We start from the raw sequence: 20,115 nt of genomic DNA, 5'->3' as shown, positions 1-20,115 counted from the left end.
TCAAAATCACCCCAAATCAACTTTCCTAATCCATTTAACTATCACACATTATTAAAAATTAGCATTCAGAATTATTGCATGTTGGTTCTGCCTATATGCAATCCTCTTTCATAGTGCTGTCAGTCCTGCAGAGAATATGCTCTTCATTTAGATCTCTGCTTCAGTATCATCTCTTTAAAGGTATTTTCCATGGCCATCCTATCAACCCTCACCTCCCTCCATTCTTTTGACCTGTTTTTTTTTTTTTTATAGTCTTACCAGTACTTGAAAAATTATACAGGCTTGCCTATTGCCTCTTACCATGAGGTCAGGGGCTTGATCTTGTTCACCACTGCATCTCCAGCACCTAGAACAACTCAGATATATGTTGAATATATTATCAAAGAAATCCTCAAGACATTAATATAAAGTCAAAAATAAAAAATACTAGGTATGCTTGAAGTGGTGACCCTTTGACCTCTCAGTCATTGGATTTAAGCCAATTAACCATGTGTTAAGAAAAAGAACAAACTGAAGAACATTCATGTTTGACAGATCTAGGAATTCATGTCAGTTTTAAAAATAAATTCCTGGGCACCTGGGTGGCTCAGTGGGTTAAGCCTCTACCTTTGGCTCAGGTCATGATCTCAGGGTTCTGGGATCGAGGCCTACATTGGGATCTCTGCTGAGCAGGGAGCCTGCTTCCCTTCTCTATCTCTGCCTGCCTCTCTCTGCCTACTTGTGACCTCTCTCTGTCAAATAAATAAATAAAATCTTTTAATAAATAAATAAAAATAGAAAATAAATTCCTCCCCCCAAAATCAAACTATCTGGTTTGCGCATTTTGTTTCTATGCTTTACTTCACACTACTAGGGGCTTATTAAATACAACAGAGCATACTTATATATTGGAATACTAAGCAACCTTTAAAAAAAACGCTATGATACAAGCACATTTATTAATAAGTTTGTAGGGGCTGGGAAGCATGCAAACAAATATTTAATTGTAATCCCTCTTTCATAAAAACTAAAGTATCTATTACATGTGTGAGTATAAACACATTCTCTGGGGAGATATACATCAGAACACTAACAGTGATTATCTCTGGGTAATAGGATTAGATTTTATTTTCATATTTTTCTTTTCTGTATTTTCTCATTTCTCTAAAGTAAACATGTACTACTCCTATAAAAAGAAAAAATTGTTACCATAGAGGAATGTAATAATGTGTGATGGAGTGGACTTGCCAGCCTCCTACTAAAATGCCTTCTTACTCTGCAGAAACTGGAGAGCTAAAAACTCATTTCTTAGATTCCTTTTGCAGAAAACCTAATGTAAGTTTTGAAAGTCAAAAGTAAGGCCTGTTGCTTTAGCTATTCTGAGTGACAGAGTTTATTCTGAGTGGCTTTAGCTATTCTGAGTGTTTAACTGTGGAGAGGCTGAATTTCTTTCCAGTGCTAGTATAACACAAAGTTGCAGCACATTCATTCCCAGACTGCGGCACCTGCAGCAGTCCTAACAACAGGGAGTCCAGTGGGGAACCCCTTGACTGCTGCAGATGTAGCAGTTCTGCTAGTTCGCCAGTAACTAAGTTTTGCTGGGAGTCATTCCTGGAAACCCAAACTTGAGCCTACTCTTCCATATCTTTCAATAACCCTCTAACAAACTAAGTTTCAAAATGCTCTTATAACCCCATTCCTCTTCAAATAGCTAGAGTAGTTTGTTTCTTGCAAGTAAGTGTCAATGATACAAAAATGATAAATTGCATATCATCTGTTTTAAAAATAATATATACTACGTAAAGCTATTTTGGAATATGCAGGCATGCAAACACAAAAATGCACCCATACTGGGAAAAAAAGAATCACTAAATACACTAAAATGTCAATGTAGTCATCCCTGATGGTAGAATGATGGGTAATTTAAATTTCATTTTTGCTTATCTTTAAAATTTTTTAAAGGAAAAATCTTAAAAGCCTTTTTTTCCCCAAAAGACACAAAATCTTCCTACGGCGGCGGGGGGGGGGGGGGAGTGATTTCTGAATGTATCTTGAAATGTTTTAGGCAACTAGATTAACAGAAGTTATTAATCTGCATGTAACACCATCATACACACAGAATATGTCTCATGGTCTAAATAGGGGAGCAAGTCCCCATGGCTCACGATCTAAGAACAAATTATTTATCTATTCTAGTGGCATAGTCAAGCTGACTGCTCTCTGTTAGAAAAAGGGCAGCTATCTTGGGAACTAAACATATGAGGTGAGACTAGCCAGTGCAGCAGCTGTTGGCAAGCTTTCTGTGTTTATGATAACAAAAGTATATTGCTTAAAATTGGCTCGTTATTGGGGCGCCTGGGTGGCTCAGTGGGTTAAAGCCTCTGCCTTCGGCTCAGGTCATGATCTCAGGGTCCTGGGATGGAGCCGCACGTCAGGCTCTCTGCTCAGCGGGGAGCCTGCTTCTTCCCCTCTCTCTCTCTGCCTGCCTCCCTGCCTACTTGTGATCTTTCTGTCAAATAAATAAATAAAATCTTAAAAAAAAAATCTGACTTGTTATTTAAAAAGGCACAAAACAGAATGGAAATGCCTTCACCTATCCAAGAGTTAAATGAGATTTCAGAAAATAAAGGGCAAAAGTGAAAAGAACAAAGGAGACTTTCTTTTAAATACTCCTGTCAATACATCTTTTCAAGAAAGAAAAAAACTTCCCACATAACTGACATTTATACATTTCTGGATTGCTCTTCATTCATCCATTTTCTCTACCCACCAGCTTCATGACTTAAGACCCAGACAAAGACAAATTGTATTTCTTTATTCACTGGCAGACATTATCATGAAGGATCACAATGCATTTACATTTATCAAAGAAGAAGCAGATAAAAGAAACCGTTCTTAAGCTATGGAAATTCCTATCAAAGAATTTTATTAGAATTAGATTAGTAAGAAAATATCCTTACACCTATTAACAGTTTTATAAAGCTATTTTTTAATGTCATTTGATACTGGTTACTCTTGTTAAAAGCATCTTTCAATGATAAGTTTTTAATTTTTATAAAGAAATTTTGGATCTTTTATGGTTATTGCTTTCTTGACCTAAGAAACCTTTGGCTACCCTCAAGTCACAAAGATCACCTACGTTTTCCTCTAAAAACCTTTGTACTTTAGCTATTAAAAAAAGGTCAATGATCCACCTCAAATTCTTTTTTGTGAGGAAGGGGGTCTTGGTTCATTTTCTTTCCACATGGAGGGTTAGTTGTTCTGGCCTCATTGAAAAGACTTTCCTTCTCTGTTGAATTGCTTTGCAACCTTTGTCAAAAATCAGGTAACCATATAAAGGTGGATTTGTTTATAGGCTCTCTTCTGATTCCACTGATTGACTTTGTTGTTGATCCTTATGCTAGTATCACACTGTCTTGATGACTGGATACTATTGACTATAATATTCCTTGTACTGCTTTACAAAATTTAAGCCTCTATAATATAGGGTATATAAGGGTACCTGGCTGGCTCATTCAGTAGAGCATGCAACTTTTGATCTCAGGATCGTGGTTCAAGCCCCACGCTGGGTGCAGAGATCACCCCAAACTAAAAAATCTTAACAAAAACAAAAACAGGGTATATAAATTAAGTCGAAAATATTGGGATCAAGAGAAGCCTAAAATAATCCTTAATAAATCACTTTTTAAAATTTTATCATGGGTTTGAAAACACTCCATAATTACTATTGTATCCAGAGCAAAATATATTTACCCACAAACAAATGAAAAACTACAAATTCCTCTTTATTATTTTCAACTGAAATTATGTGTGAAAAATATTTTATTAATTTTTCTACTCAATTCCCACCAGATTTTTTCACATTAGTTACTTAGTAATACCACAGTGTAGTAAGTTTTAAAATAATCCTTAAAAAAATTCATGTGTTTGAAGCCAGAAGATGAATACACAGTCCCTCTTCATGTTTAAACTTTTCCATAATAAACTGTTAAAAAGTCATGCATCAATTTCAGAAATGTATCTAGTTTAAAAAAAACTGCATTTCCTTTCTAAAGAGAAGTTCCATAAAATCCCCTTTAAAGTTTAACTATGAAAAGATTAAGAGCAAGAGTACAATTTTTCCATAAAATAAAAAAAAGCAAATCCCAAAAGTAATTTTTAAAAATCCATTGTGAGCAGACTGTACATGGTTCTTGAAACTATTGGGCTGTACCAATTTCATTCAAACTGGCAAAGAAGGATCTTCTACCACCACATCCTATTTTTTTAAAAAAGCAGATAGCCTAAACTGTCAAACCTCTGATTTTTTTATATACAGCTTAGCAGCCAGAAAATGCTGCCAGACTGAGAGTAACACCAAAAATCTTTTAAGATTTATCATTTATTCTTAACCTGAAATTCTACTTTGAAGCACAATACTTATACCTTCCTAAAATTATTCTAATAATACATAAATAAATAACCCCAAACACTTAAAAATTCTGCTAAAATAAATTGAATGTTTATTACTTTTTCTTCTGGCAGCAATGAAAATCACTAGAATCTATACTTTTGTCTTTTCCAAATGATCTGCATTAAAACCATACTTTCTCGAGACAAAATTCAGTTTTAAAATCCTCAAAATGTTTAGATATAATAGACAAATACTGATTTTTTTCACTAATGATGAGAAACAAGAGATCTAATTTAATCAAGATCTGACATTCATAAGTTTTAAACATGTAACTGAGCTAAAAGATCGAGATATTGATTATAATAATTACAGGTAGAGAATATCATTTATGCAATTTCTAGGTTCATCATGATAGTATATATCCAGAGAACTTCTCTTATATATAAGAGAAGTTCTTGGATCCAATGTCAAATAATGGAATTTGGGCAAGCACTCTTAATATCACTTTTATTTAATATGCACTACATGCACATGATGCAGGCTGGGAAAGAATCCATGCATTAAAGACAAGACAGACTGGTACTATTGCCAAACGTGCATTGAATCAATTAGAATGTTGCTCAAAGTTCTTTATACTTAATGGTTTCCATGAAAATAAGTGCAGAAGCAGAAATATGTATGCATCCCAAAGCGTCGTCTTCATTTGGTTTCCTGTGCTTTCTTTGCATTCTGTTTTTCTTTTGCCTAGAAGTTAAAGATAGTATTCTATAAAATCTTAAAAGTCCATTTTAGATCATGTTAAAATGTGTGTACATGGGCATACTTAAGCTGAAAGACTTGAAATTCATTGTTTTTAAGACTTCTAGAGCATTCGCTTTCATAACTCAAGACTTGCAACATACCACTGCTGGACAAATTATAGTTATGCTCTGCCCCTCAGTAAAAAAGGATCATGTGTGGTTTACAGTTCTTTCTTATCTGCAACTGAAATGTATTATAATTGTAATCATTTCAATATACATACTCATTCCACAAAGTCATACTCATTCATAAATGCTTCAAAACAATATATTTACCTATGTGCCCATTTCTCATTCAAACTGAGTATAAGAAAAATACTAGTTTCTGCATAGTTGGGATTAACAGAATATCACTGAAGGATCACATATCTGTAGTATTAATAAAATTTACTTATAGAACCTAAGAAAAATGCTCTCATACCTTATTTCATTTGATCTTCATAACAATTATATAGCTTGAACCCAGTAACTCTATTTTATTTTTCAGCAGATGAAGACAGAGCTTATTGATTTCACACTTGAAAAAAGTCACACCGCTAGTATAAAATAAAACCGCAAGAGGTCAAAAGACACCTGTTCTATAGTGGTGCTTTTCAACGTGCATACCAAAGACCTGGGTAACCCTGTTATAATGCTGTTCAATAAAATGCCTGAGATTCTAAATTTCTAATAAATTTTTAGGGGATACCAATTCTGCTGGTCTTCAGATGACACTTTGAGAAATAAGATTTTAGAGAACTACAATATAATGTTCTTTCCACTATGCCACTTGAATCAGCAAGGAATAGAGTTTTGCTATTATGCAACTAAGAAAAAGAAAACTTCCTTGGACGGAAAAAATAGGGTAATTAGAACTACAATATTTTTATAATGTATTAGGTAGTATAATTATCATACAGCTATATGATAAAATAGTGTTATTCCTTAGAATATATTAAAAGGAAATATACATACTATATCAAACTGCTTACATAAACATTTTTAATTAACATAATTTATAATTTGATATGTATATAATTTTTATTTTTAAGATTTTATTTATTTATTTGACGGAGAGAGATCACAAGTAGGCAGAGAGGCAGAGAGAGAGAGAGAGGAGGAAGCAGGCTCCCTGCTGAGCAGAGAGCCCAATGTGGGGCTCGATCCCCAAACCCTGAGATCATGACCTGAGCTGAAGGCAGAGGCTTAATCCACTGAGCCACCCAGGTGCCCTAATATGTATATAATTTTTAACAAAGAAGCTGTTTCTAAATAATAAAAATAAAATTTCTGATATAATTTGAAATAAAAATATGTATTTTTCCCATATTGATCTCCGAATATACTCTGAACATACAGACTATTTAGTAGGATTAACAAAAATAAACTTACTGGTTTATAACGTAAACTTTATAACATAATTAAATGAGCAGACATATAATGCAGAGTGTGCATACATTTATTAAACTATATAATTCAGATAAAAATAAGTGAAATAAGTTAAAAATAATTATTACCATTTATTGAGGACTTATTTATGTACTTTATAGATCTGATCTCATTTAATCCTCAAGAATGTGAAGTAGGTATGATTCCTAATTTATAGATGAAGAAATGGAAACTATAATAACTTGCCTAAAAGCACCAGCTAATAACGTATCTTCAATTTAAAACCCAAAGCCTATATACTAAACCAAAAGCTCAGACTTTGTTAAAAATAAAAAACAATATTACATTTCTAAATAGTATGAAAAAAAGGTACACTGTTATGTTCTATACAGTATGCTAATGAAATATCAAAATACACTGACCCAAGTGGATAATTCTGTAACCGTAGATATCAATGTAGATATCACTGGGAATACCAACTGTTCTTCTATCTTATTTCCATTAAGGAATAGAAGAAGTAAGTTCTAAAGATTATTACCAATTGAATCGTAATGTTTTAGTAAAATGGGGACAAAATTCAACATTGTGAAGGTGTTTTGAATCCCCCCAGGGCAATGGAATCTATGATTTTACATTATGGTAGGTTATGGGTGATTGTTAAAAACCTGTAATAGATAATGATCCAGAATTACTAGGTTAAGATAAAAATATTAAAAGAATTATAAGTATACCTGAACTCAGTAAAAGTTTCACAAATGAAATTTTCATCTAGCTGATTTTATATTTTAAGAAATAGATTTGGTATATGCCATAAGAAGTTTTATAACTATGTATTTTTAGGTTATTTCCTGAGCAGTTCTTACGTAATGCATATTTAACGCCTCAGAAGATTAGAAGCCTCATGTAACAAAAATACTTACAAGGCTAGACCTTAACCTAATTCATTATAGCCATATGGCTTCAGGAGAATCAAAGTCTTGATCTTTTCTTTATTATTCTATAAAATAAAAAGATTTTCAAACGTAAATATTTTTATGCAAGCACAGGCTCTAAGCAACTATCTCAGTTACTCAGGAATCTGATCTTGGACAGGTTTGGCCATTTACCTTACTGCCGAGAGTAGCCAAATTTTTCCTCTTTGGTTCCCTCTCCCTCTTTTATGCTTTATTCTTTTATTATTTTCCCTTGGCATAGGGGGCTGAGGGGTAGGGGAGGAACAGTTAAATGTACTAATTCTGAGTAATTTCAACTTACCCATTTCTGTATTCTACATGTTATTTTTCTTAGAAGTAGTACTATTAAGCAATTACCACTGTTAAAGATTTTTTATTATATATAATTACAAAATCTCATCATTATTTTTTTTTATTTGTAACATTTGTGTTTATCTGCAGAAAGTGATATTCAGTATGATACAATGATTTTTTTTTTTCAAAATGAGATGAATACATTTGTGGTTAAGGAAGCTGATTTATTGGTAGAGAATATTGATTCTAACCATGGATTTAAAATTTTGTGGCTGTGAAACTTCAAGTGGCATAAAGCTATTTAAGAGCTACTCTGTGCTCCCCCAGGATCTTCAGCATGAATTGATTCTGGCACTTACTAGAACAATCCTATTCAGCACAATACTATAATTGTTTATTCCTTTCTCCAACTGTATCATGAACTGCTTAAGAGAGAAGAACGTGTCTTAATTATATGTACATCTACAGACTTTAAGAAGTTCTGGAATATAGTTAAAGCTAGATAAATGTTTGACGAATAACTTTAAAATTTCAAAAATTTTAATCAAATAATCCATCTGAATTTCTTTAGATTCCTTAGGAAACATTCCTTAGGGTATAACAGACTGATTCCTTTAAAGGAATTCCTTAGGGGCTAACAGATACTGCATATACACAAGGAATAAACATAATTTCAATATTGCTTATCCAATATTATTAATCAAAGAATAGTCTGAAGAAATAGGCAAAACGTAGATGAGTAACTATCCCTTCAAAAAAAGATGCAAACACAAGAACACACAGAGCTGGTGTCCCGCTAACACAAGACATTCATACACTGCCACCCTGTGTCCAAAATGTGAAGCAAGAAATTACGGTTCCAATGCTTGTTCTCCCTACTATGCTTTCAAAAAAATCTGGGGATATAGTCATTAAAAAACAAAAATGGTTGTTTTCCTAATTTGCATCAAAAAGTTTATCTACAGGCCAATTTTAAAGCAAAATACACACATTTTAAATTCCTCTAATAACATTTGTCTGGCCTTTAGTAATATTTATCTACAGTTAGAATCTGATGCAACAGATCATTTGATTTAACACAATGCTATTTTATTATTATTTTAATATTTTTAATAGAGAAATATTTCATACTGTTTCATACAAAGAACACAGTATCTAGGAACTTCTGAGAATCATAGAACCCTAATTGTTTAATTTAAAACTTTTAAAATCAGTTTCCCATCTTAGAATTTTTTAACTTTAACACCCTGGGATACATGAACAGAAAATCGTATGGAAAACAGTAGACTTAGCAGTTTTCTGCAATAATTTGTGCACTAAGTGCAAAAGCAGAACACACATGTTTCAGGATCCAAAACACTGTCTCATTTCCTTTTGTTTACGATGATATTAAAAAAGCTGGGTTGAAATGTATCTTTGCTTCAGAAAGTTTAAAATTAATAAGAAACATACCAACCATGTACTCTGCTCTTAAGTTAATGGTCCAAAATTTTATTTGCCTAGTAGTGTCTTTTCAAAGTGTTTCTCAAAATTTATACACAAACCAGCTGCATTAGAGTCACTTGGGGTAACTTATTAAAGATTCTTTCCCCTATCTGAGAAGAACTGAGGAGGGACCAGGTAACATGTATTTTAAGAGTATCCAGCAATGGTCACTTTCAGAAACACTGACTTACAGTATGAACTTAAAAACAATTTAATTGCATTGCAACTATGCAATTATTTTATTTAAGAGCCTTATACTAAGGAAAAAATCTTAGAAATCAGCATTTTTCACAAACGTATGTGAACTTTCTTTCGGGGGAAGGAATACTAGCTTAGGAATGAATTAAAAAATAAAACATTTCTTAGTCTAAGCTATAGTTATTTTTCCCCCTTCAGTGTCCATTCTAGTTTTAAATTACATGATAATCCAAATTTTTCCTAATATAAATAACAAGAAATCTACTGTTTCAGTCTTTAAAATCAAAAATTTGCTTTCAACTACCTTAATGGCACCTGGGTGGCTCAGTCAGTTAAGTGTCCGACTCTTAGTTTTGGCTCAGGTCACAATCTCAGGGTCATGAGATCAAGCCCCATGCATCAGGCTCTACATTCCGGGTGGAGTCCGCCTGAGATTCTCTCTCCCTCTCCCTCTGCCCCTCCCCACTACTCCCTAATAAATAAATAAAATCTTTAAAAAATATTTTTTTGCTTTCAGCTTACAGACAGGAAAATTTTAAAATTTTATTCTAATATTAGGTACAACCTAAGTTCTTAACACTAAGGATTCAGGACGGCTAAAGCAGTGCGGCAATTCCTTATTTTATTTTATAATATCAGGTTGAACTAATTCTCATCTAGAATATAAAGCAATAACTAAAAGCAAAAAAAAATTGAAATGGGAATGCTTCAACAAATTTTACCTCTATTCAAGTCAAGATGTTTATCTTGTTTTGGGGGAATCAAAATCTAATTTAAGTATTCATCAGTAAAATACTTACCTTTTCTACTAGTGGTATTAACTGTTGGTGTTCTGCTAAAGTCTTTAATAATTCCATAATGAAAGGCAGGTAATTATGCTTCCTTCTGATATTTTCAATCTGAAAATAAAACAAATATCAAACCACACTAAGTTTCTGACATTTTGATCTTTGCATCCAACTCAAAACAGAAATGGGAGTAAATTTTCCATTCTCACAAGAAAAAATATTAGAAATAATGAGATTTCATCTCCATGAGAAAAAAGACTAATACAACAAAACATGTGACTTTCTTGGGTGTGGCTTCCTACTCTTGGCCTAACAAATAACACTTTTAAAAGTCTAAAATTATTTATGAAAACTTAAGAGGAAAGTAAATTTAAGAAGCCCACATGATAAATTAACACTCTTACTACTACAACTATACAAATAATCAGGTCATACCTAAAGAAACCAGCTTTACTTTGTGATCAAGAACAATCTTTCTTTCAATTACTTTTAATCAAGAAAACAGACTGTAGGGACAGATCTGTACTTCAAGTGAAAACCATGCACTGACTCCTGGGTATTTACCCCAAAGATACAAATGTAGTGAAAAGAAGGGCCATCTGTACCCCAATGTTTATAGCAGAAATGGCCACGGTCGCCAAACTATGGAAAGAACCAAGATGCCCTTCAGCGGACGAATAGATAAGGAAAATTTGGTCCATATACACTATGGAGTATTATGCCTCCATCAGAAAGGATGAAAACCCAACTTTTGTAGCAACAAGGATGGGACTGGAAGAGATTATGCTGAGTGAAATAAGTCAAGCAGAGAGAGTCAATTATCATATGGTTTCACTTATTTGTGGGAGCATAACAAATAGCAGGGAGGACATGGGGAGTTAGAGAGGAGAAGGGAGTTGGGAGAAATTGGAAGGGGAGGTGAACCATGAGAGACTATGGACTCTGAAAAACAATCTGAGGGGTTTGAAGTGGCAGGGGGGTGGGAGGTTGGGGTACCAGGTGGTGGGTATTATAGAGGGCACGGATTGCATGGAGCACTGGGTGTGGTGAAAAAATAATGAATACTGTTATGCTGAAAAGAAATAAATTTAATTAAAAAAAAAAAAAGAAAGAAAGAAAACCATGCATTGTCTAGAGCACCCCTCCCAAGTTATGTGATTCTAGTTTGTTACTGCCCTTTCAGCTATTAAATATTCTGTCTGGGAGAAGTTCAATTTACTTTCCTTTTCTCATAGGAAAAAAAGACAGTTTACATTTTTAGTAAATTCAACATTCCTTTACTTCATATAAATTTGAGCTGCTTTAACTTCTTATTTTAACTAGTTGTGATATCTTACAGGTTCCTTCAATTAATTAACCAATTAAATAAAATCTTAACACATATTCATATTATAGCAGTAAGAGAATCATTTTACCTTTCTGAACAGACATTTTCAAGCAATGTAGTAGGTAAAGATTCTGAAAACTTAATCTGTATTTTATCTTAGGCTAATATTAAAACTTAGTGATGAAATAACCCTGCATTAAGAATATGTAAGTGTCGGGTACTTATTTTTATATACCACATAAAATGGAAGATAAGTATCTAAACTTTCATCCCTTACTTTCCTATCTTCCATGAACTTGGAATTCTCTGGAACCAGCCCCTACTACTTTCAACTGAAGAAATCCTACAGTCCAAGGTTGATTTATTTAATTTAACAGTCATTTATTGGCTGGTAAGTATGATGCGAAACACCATGCTAACGCTTTGTTGAGCAATAAAAAAGAAAAAAGGACAATTCTTGCCTTCAACTGAGCTTCAAATGAGTAACAATGATTTTGATACACATGAGAAATGACATAACTACCATTTCCAAACTTATGCAAAATTCAAAGCTCCTTCTACTCTTCACTCTCTCTGAAAAAAGCTTATCAGACTGCAAGTGAAAGAGAATGACAGTCTTAAAGACAGACTTGCTTTATATTTGACTCTAAATTATACAAATGTTTGCCATAATTAAAATTAAATTAAAAGTTTTTTTAAAACCCTAAATAACTGGAAAGGAAAATAAAACAAACGAATCCAATTGTGCATTGGTGATATACCCACACCAAGAGAAAATTGGGGACAGAACCACATCAAGAAAAAATTTTTTCAAGTGAATTTAAAAATAGTAATTTAACTGTATAACCAAAATGGGGTATACCCTAAGGAAAAAAATAAACTTCAGAAAAAACTGTATTGTTATTAACACTAGTATTGCTACTCTGAACCTTTCTATATATATCCATAGATTTTATATATATATAAAATATATTATAAAGAAAACAAGTCATTACGTTAATATTGTTAGGAATCAAGACTTTCAGCTTAAAAGAAGAAATGCAAATGATTAATTTCAAGTATAATGCCCTTTAACTCATTTTTTTTTCCTTTTAAAGTAGGCTCCACATCCAACATGGGATGGAACTTGAATTCATGACTCTTGAATTCAAGACTCTCATGCTCTAACAACTGAGCCAGTAAGGTGCCCTAAGCCCTTTATTTCTAAATTTGAAATTTATTTCTAAATTTATTTCTAAATTTTTACTCTAAATTGAAGAGTAAATTCACATTGTACAAATTCACATTGTTTTCTCTTCAAAACTAAAATAAGAAGCAAACAAAAATGTATTCCTTAGCTTTGAAAAGGCCTAGATATAATGACTAATCAGGATCACTGAGTACCCAAATAGTGGTTTCTAAATAATATTTCCCACCAAAAGAACCCAAGGTTTCTTTAAAAAAATGGCTAATCCAAGTATGAAGTAGGAAATGTTCAAGAGGAGTTGAAACATCTTGTCATACTAGAAATCAAGGAAGCTATCAAAGATGAAGAGAATCATATCAAAAGGACTTAGGACTTGAATTGGATCCTAATAGCCAAAGATAAGACAATTTGATCATTTATTGCAGTGAACTGAAGCATCAAATAGGTTAAAAATTTGTTCATAACAATACTTCAAAAAAAAAAAATCAAAAGAAAGAAACCTCACTAGTTACACCTTTGTGGGGTGCCAAGGAACCAAGTCATTATTCTGAAAACTAGTAAATGATGGGTAAAACAATCACGTATTCAACATATCTTCATGTCAAAATATACTACTCTATATTAAAACAAAGGAACAAATAAAATAGAAAACATACCTTATATCTTTTTAGTTTCTGTACTTCTTCTTCAATAAGCATCTGGTTTTTGGCAACCTCTGACTGAATAGCACTTAACATATTACTACCCTGGTCTGTATCCATGGGTTCCTCCTTAGGGTAAAGAAAAAAAAAGAAAACAGCATACCCTAATGATTGAGGCTTGAATCCAAACTATTTTAAAATGATAACACAGTACAATTATTTTCAAATTTTACTTTTTTTCCTTCCTTCGCTATAAAGATTTTATTTATTTATTTGAGAGAGAGAATGAGAGGAGACATGTTAGCGGAGAAGCAGACTCCCCACTGAGCAGGGAGCCCCACGCGGGACTTAATTGTGGGACCCCAGGATCACAACTCGAGCTGAAGGCAGACGCCCAACCAACTGAGCCACCCAGGTGCCCCTCAAATTTTACTCTTAATACTGGTGACAGAATACCAGTCTAATTGCAATGTTAAAGAACAAAAGCCCTAAGAAAGTGCTTCCCATATTCCTATGTTCTACGATAACACATACGAATTTTTACCTAAAAAAAATCTATACTGCAATATACTATAGTGCTACAATCTTTTATTCAGCCACAAAATGCTTGAATATGCTATTAAGAAAATGTCACCTAAAGAATATAAAGAAGATATTATTACCAATTATCTTCTCCAATCGTAATTACAACAAAAAAACAATTACATAGACTAGTAAAGATTTTATGTAAATCTAAATGTACCCAATTAATTCTGTGAGAAATATATTCTAACTTGCTCAATTTCATAATGAAATTAAATAGTTAATTGCTAACACTTACTTAGCATGTAATGTTTGTCAGTCTGTTTTAAGTTGTTTACATATATTATCTCAGTTAATCCTCGCAACAGCCTTCTAAGGTAAATACAATTCACTTCATTTTAATTTAAGAAATTGAAGCACAGGGGCTCCTGGGTGGTTCGGTCAGTTAAACCACTGACTCTTGATTTAGGCTCAGGTCATGATCTCAGGGTCATGAGATGAAGCCCTTCATGGGCTCCATGCAGGGCACGAAACTTAAGATTCTCTCTCCCTCTCCCTGGCCCCCTACCACTCATGAGCACATGCTCTCTCTCTCTCAAAAAAGAAACAGAGAGAGAGAGAGGGAGGGAAGGAGGGAGAAGGAAAGTGAAGCACAAAGAAGTATATTCCAATTCACACATCCACTAAGTGGCAAAGCCAGGAGCTAAATCAAGGCAGCCTGACTCGAGTGTGTTCTCTTCATCACCACTCAGGACACTTGATTAAATCAAGAAGGAAGGAAGGGAGGAAGAGAGAGAAAAAGAGAAAGAAAGAGAAAAAGAAAGAACAGAGAAAGAAAAAAACAATGAGATCGGATAAAGAGAGAAAGAACAAAGAGAGAGAATACCTTTCCTGAGACAACTGAACTAGAACTTTGCACTTAAAAATGTGGTCACAAACCTCAGCAAGTTGTCTTTGTAACTCTGCTATCTTCTGTTCGTATATCATTTTTCTGTCAGACACAATGGCCATTAAGTTAAATCGAATTTCGCCTTCACTGTACCTAAAAAAAGTTAAAGTTTATAATGTAATAAAGAATTGTAACACTATTACAATTAAGATCTATTGTGACTACCCCATGGCTCTTTAGGATAAACACAAATACTATCAATTGGCTACAGTGAAAATTGACATTTAAAAAAAGCTTTCATATATGAAAGGCTATAACTGCAGGAAAAAAACTAGCTAAATTTAATCACAAATATTTTTAAATGTTCTAAAATAAAATTATATCACTAAACATTTGAAATAAAAATATTTCATTTTCCTACTTTCATAAGAAATATGGCAACCATCATTTACTTCAGATCTCATAAAAAAATAACTAAACTAAGACCTCCCAGTTGTTGGATTAATTATTATGGCATTTTGGTGGTAATTAATTGTATTCCTAACTACATACTTTTTTCCAAGTCATGATGTAGCTGCCATTTTTAGTCCATATATTTTTATATTTCACTTATACTTTACATTTAATTATAAACTATAAAATATTATATAATATTTTACTAATATAATGTGGCTATATCCTGTTGCAAAATTTCTGAACGCTATTTTATTTTCACTACTCTGATACCAGAGTATCACAATGAGACATCTCACAGTTTAAGTTTATTTATGGTAACGATTGACATTAGAATTACTGGTAAGATGTGTAAGTGGTGCTTAATCAAGATGAAAATATACAGAAAATCTAAGCCTGTTTTTGCATTATATACTTAACGACAATTTCGCATAGTTCTATTCACTGAAAGAGTATAGAGCACTATAACTACATGCTTTAAACCATGTAAAAATGTTTTTAAAACTCTGCTGTGGACAATTATCACATGATCTCACTGATATGTGGAATTTAAAAACAAGACGACAGAGGATCATAGGGGAAGAGAGGAAAAAATCAAACAAGACGAAACCAGAGAGAGAGATAGACCATGAGAGACTTAATCTCAGGGAACAAACTGAGCGTTGCTGGAGGGGACGGGTTGGGAGGCATGGGGTGGTTGGGTGATGAACACTGGGGTGGGTATGTATTGTAATGAGCACTAGATATGACATAAGATGGATGAATCACAGACCTGTACCCCTGAAACAATATATTATATGTTAATTAACTGAATTTAAATTTAAAAAAATAAAATAAAACTCTGCTGTGGAACTTCCATTTCCTCATTTCTCTCACTAAGAAAATACCAAAATAAAAACACCAGACATAATATATATTTTTAAAAAGAAAACGAAAGCATAAATTGAACATTCAGAAAGGTGGAGAGAAGGCAGAGAAGCTAGGGAACCAGGACCCAAAAATAACACAGTGATGAACTCTGTGAGTTATCTTATATGCCTTCATATAGCCTAGACCTGGAGTTAAAGAAGCCAGCAGCTAAGAAATACCAACAGGCACAGACAAAAAATGGACGAGAAAAAGTCTATTCCTTCTATCCAAACAGGAAAGGAGCAACTCACGAGACAGAAAACTTTTAGATAATAACCACTCTACCATAGCTAGACACAACCCGAAAAAAACTGTGCCCCAACTCTACCTACCAGCAAAGACCGAATAGGGATATAGGACTTGCATCCCTGTGGACAATACTGACACCTATTTGCACCTATTTGCAGTATCTAGAAGAAACTAAAAGGGAAGCCAAGTGGGAAGTCACTACCATACAGTGGTAAAGGAGCCTCTCCCACTCCAGTGACAGTGAAGCCATGTGGTAAGCAGTAACAAGGCATTCCTACTCCTTCCAGCAAGGGTAGTATCAAGTGGACACTCTTTTGGGGGCCAGAACTGCCCCCAGCCCAGTAATAACAAGGAACCTCTTCCCATCTCAGGTATCAGTGGAAGCAGAGTGGAAACCTGAACATCTACTTCCACCTGGCAGTAATGAGGTAACATCCTGATTTACTCAGCCAGAGCAGTGCCCATATAAACTAGCTTAACAGAAATTTCATTTAAAAAATCCAGAGTCTTGGGACACCTGGGTGGCTCAGTGGGTTAAGTGGCTACCTTCAGCTCAGGTCCTTGGGATCGAGTCCCACATTGGGCTCCTTGCTTGGCGGGGAGCCTGCTTCTCCCTCTGCTTCTGCCTGCCAATCTGCCTGCCTGTGCTCTCTTTCTCTCTCTCTCTGACAAATATATAAAACATCTTAAAAAAAAAAAAAATCCAGGATCTTTTTATATAAAACTACAAATGTCTAGATCTCAACCTGTAATCATTTGTCATATTAAAAATGATGAAGATCTCAACTCAAATGAAAACACTAATCAGAAGAAAACAGAGCTGCCTATATCACTATGAAATAAAGTAAATTTCAAAACAAAGAAAATTTACTCGAGAGGGACATTACATAATGATAAAAAGATCAATCCACTAAGAAGAAATAATGATAAATGTTTAGTTTACACACCAAACAACAGACCTGCAAAATACATAAAGTAAAAACTGATTAAAACTGAAATGAGAAGTAGACAAATCCAAAACTATCCCAATCTGCAATGACATGATTATGAAGAAAATGCCAAGAAACTCACAAAGAACTTCTAAAGCTGGTGCATGAGTTCAACAACGTCAAAGTATGCAAGAAAGAAAATAATCAACTGTGTTTCTACATACTAACAATAATCAAAGAAATCAAATATGAAAATAAAGTATCATTTGTAATCACTCAAAAGACTCAAGTACTTGGGTACTTTATTATCTGACAAAACATGTACCAGACCTGTATGCTAAAAAGTACAAAATGCTGAAGAAAGAAATTAGAGAAGATCAAAGTAAATAGAGAGACAATACCATGATGTTCATGGACAGGAAGACTCATCATAGTAAAGATGTCAATTCTCCCCAAATGGATAGAAATGTTTCACACAATTCCTATCAAAATGCCAGCAAGAATTTTTGTAGATATGCACAAGATTATACTAAAACTTATCTGGGAAGACAGAGGAACTATAACAGCTAAAACAATTTTGAAGAAAAAGAATAAAGTTGTAGGTATCAGTTTATCTGATTTCAAAATTTACAATACAGCTACAGTAATCAAGACTGTGTAGGACTGTCAGAGAGCAAACAGGTCAACAGAACAGAGTAGTGAACCCAGAAACAGACACATAAATACACCCACCTGTTATTATAATGCTACCAAGTTGTTAGAGGAAGGATAACAAATGGTGCTAGAGTAAATGGACATGCACAGGCAACAAAATGAACTTTGACTAACTTCACAACATGTACAAAAATCAATTCAAAATGGATCACAGACTTAAATGTAAAATGTTAAAACATAAATTATTTAGGAAAAAAAGACAAAATCTTCAGGATCTCAGGCTAGACAAAGAATTCTTAGATTTGACAACAAAAAACAATTCATAGTAGAAGAGAGTGATAAATTAGACTTCATTGGGATTAAGAGGTTTTGCTCTGTGACTGTACTGGGAGAATTACGGGATAGGCTACAGACTGGGAGATAATATCTGCAGGCAACATGTCTGATGAAGAACTAGTACTATCTATCTAAAGAAACTCAAGGCTCAACAGTCAAAAACAATCTAATCACAAAATAGGCAAAAGGCATGAAAAGATTTTCAACATCATTAGTCATCAGGGAAATACAGATTAAAACTATCATGAAATATCACTACCACCTACTATAATGGCTAAAATAAAAAATTTTGACAAAACCAAATGCTAGTAAGGATATGGAAAAACTGGATCACTCATCCACTGTTGATAGGAATGAAAAATGATACACTCTGGAAGAGTCTGGCAGTTTCTTAGAAAATTAGACATGCATTTACAACTCAGCAATGGCACTTCTGGGCATTTATCTCAGAGAAATGAATACTTATGTTCACACAAAAATGTGTACACAAATGTTTACTGCTGCTTTATTCATCACGGCCAAAAACTAGAAGCAATCCACATATCCTTCAATGGGTAAATGAGGGAAAAAAAAAAGAAAAAAAAAAAAGGTCCTACCCATACCATAGACTACTACCAACCATTAGAAAAGAATGAACTACTTATTTACTTAACAACCTGGATAAATCTCCAGAAAATTATTCTGAGTGAAAGAAGCCAATCCAAAAAGTTACATATTGTATGATTCCATTTATATAACATTCTTTAACTGAAAAAAATGATAAAACTAGGGATTAAAGATGGGAGGGGAGAGTGGCAACAGAGGAAGTGGTTGTGGCTCTAAAACCGTGACATGAGAAATCCTTGTGCTCATGAAATTGTTCTGTACCTTGATTGCATCAGTATCAACATCCTGGCTGTTGACACTGTACTCTAGTTTGATAAGATGTTACCACTGCTGGGTAAAAGGTACATGGGATCTCTCCATATTATTTCTGTAACTGAATGTGAATATATAATTATCTCAAAACAAGGGTTTTAATTTAATTTAAAAATATGCTTAAAAACAACTCCACAAAACAACCATACAAAATATCTAATGGAGATCTGCATGTTTAACCTTTATAAAGAGGACACATTACCATGTAGAATTTAAATATTTCTGAAATAGATTTCCTGAACATATTAATTCAATCAAAAGTAGATGTTCAAGCACTGCTAAAATAATAATAAAATACAAGATGAAAGAAAATGTTTAAAAACTAGAATACTATGCCAGTGAGATTAGCTGAGCATTTACTTTTGTATCCTTTTTTCTATGACTGGCCTCACTGCGCTGATCCAGTCATCTTGATTGCATGCACCTAGAAAGAAATTTGAAAGCAATTAAATCAAATGAAATCAACAATAAAATTATTTCAAAAGTTAGTCTAAAATATCTTTTTATAAATATTTTGGAAAATTCAGGATGGTAAAAATCCTTTTAGCATAACAATGTTAAGCTTCAATTTAAAGATAAAGGCAAAGAAAGCACGAGTATAATTTGCATTACTACATTATTACATCACTTAGCAGGTGCTCAACAAATGTATGGAAAAGTAATTCATTAAGGAGTTATCCCATTAAAATCCACAACTTTGTGAAATAAGAATACCATTTTACAGTAGTAAAACCAAGGACTAAGAAAAATAGCACACAAGTTAGTAGCAAATAAGGATTCAGTTCTTATCAGCCTGACTCCCCACCATAACTATAAAATAAAAAACTGAAATCTATACATAATG

The 20,115-nt window shown here is 33.4% G+C and overlaps 1 protein-coding gene across 5 annotated transcripts in view; it reads right to left on the bottom strand.

Annotated features, from left to right (window-relative positions):
* Nucleotides 1-2,773: 2,773 nt before the first annotated feature.
* The window catches only part of UCHL5 (ubiquitin C-terminal hydrolase L5), a 44,408-nt gene continuing 27,066 nt past the window's right edge, over nt 2,774-20,115 (bottom strand). For 3 of the 5 annotated variants that reach the window (XM_059147113.1, XM_059147117.1, XM_059147115.1), the window contains 5 exons: nt 19,632-19,695; nt 14,874-14,976; nt 13,428-13,541; nt 10,271-10,369; nt 2,774-5,116 (listed from right to left, as the gene is read on the bottom strand). In XM_059147113.1, coding sequence (XP_059003096.1) covers nt 5,072-5,116; nt 10,271-10,369; nt 13,428-13,541; nt 14,874-14,976; nt 19,632-19,695 — 425 coding nt within the window. In that variant the 3' untranslated portion in view covers nt 2,774-5,071. The remainder of the gene's footprint in view (nt 5,117-10,270; nt 10,370-13,427; nt 13,542-14,873; nt 14,977-19,631; nt 19,696-20,115) is intronic. The other 2 variants (XM_059147114.1, XM_059147116.1) reach the window with 1 other exon arrangement.

The sequence above is a fragment of the Mustela lutreola genome, chromosome 14 (genome assembly GCF_030435805.1).
Source record: "Mustela lutreola isolate mMusLut2 chromosome 14, mMusLut2.pri, whole genome shotgun sequence".
Classification (NCBI taxonomy): Eukaryota; Metazoa; Chordata; class Mammalia; order Carnivora; family Mustelidae; genus Mustela; species Mustela lutreola.
The sequence above is the reverse complement of the archived record's forward strand: the minus strand, read 5'-3'. Positions and strand labels throughout refer to the sequence as shown.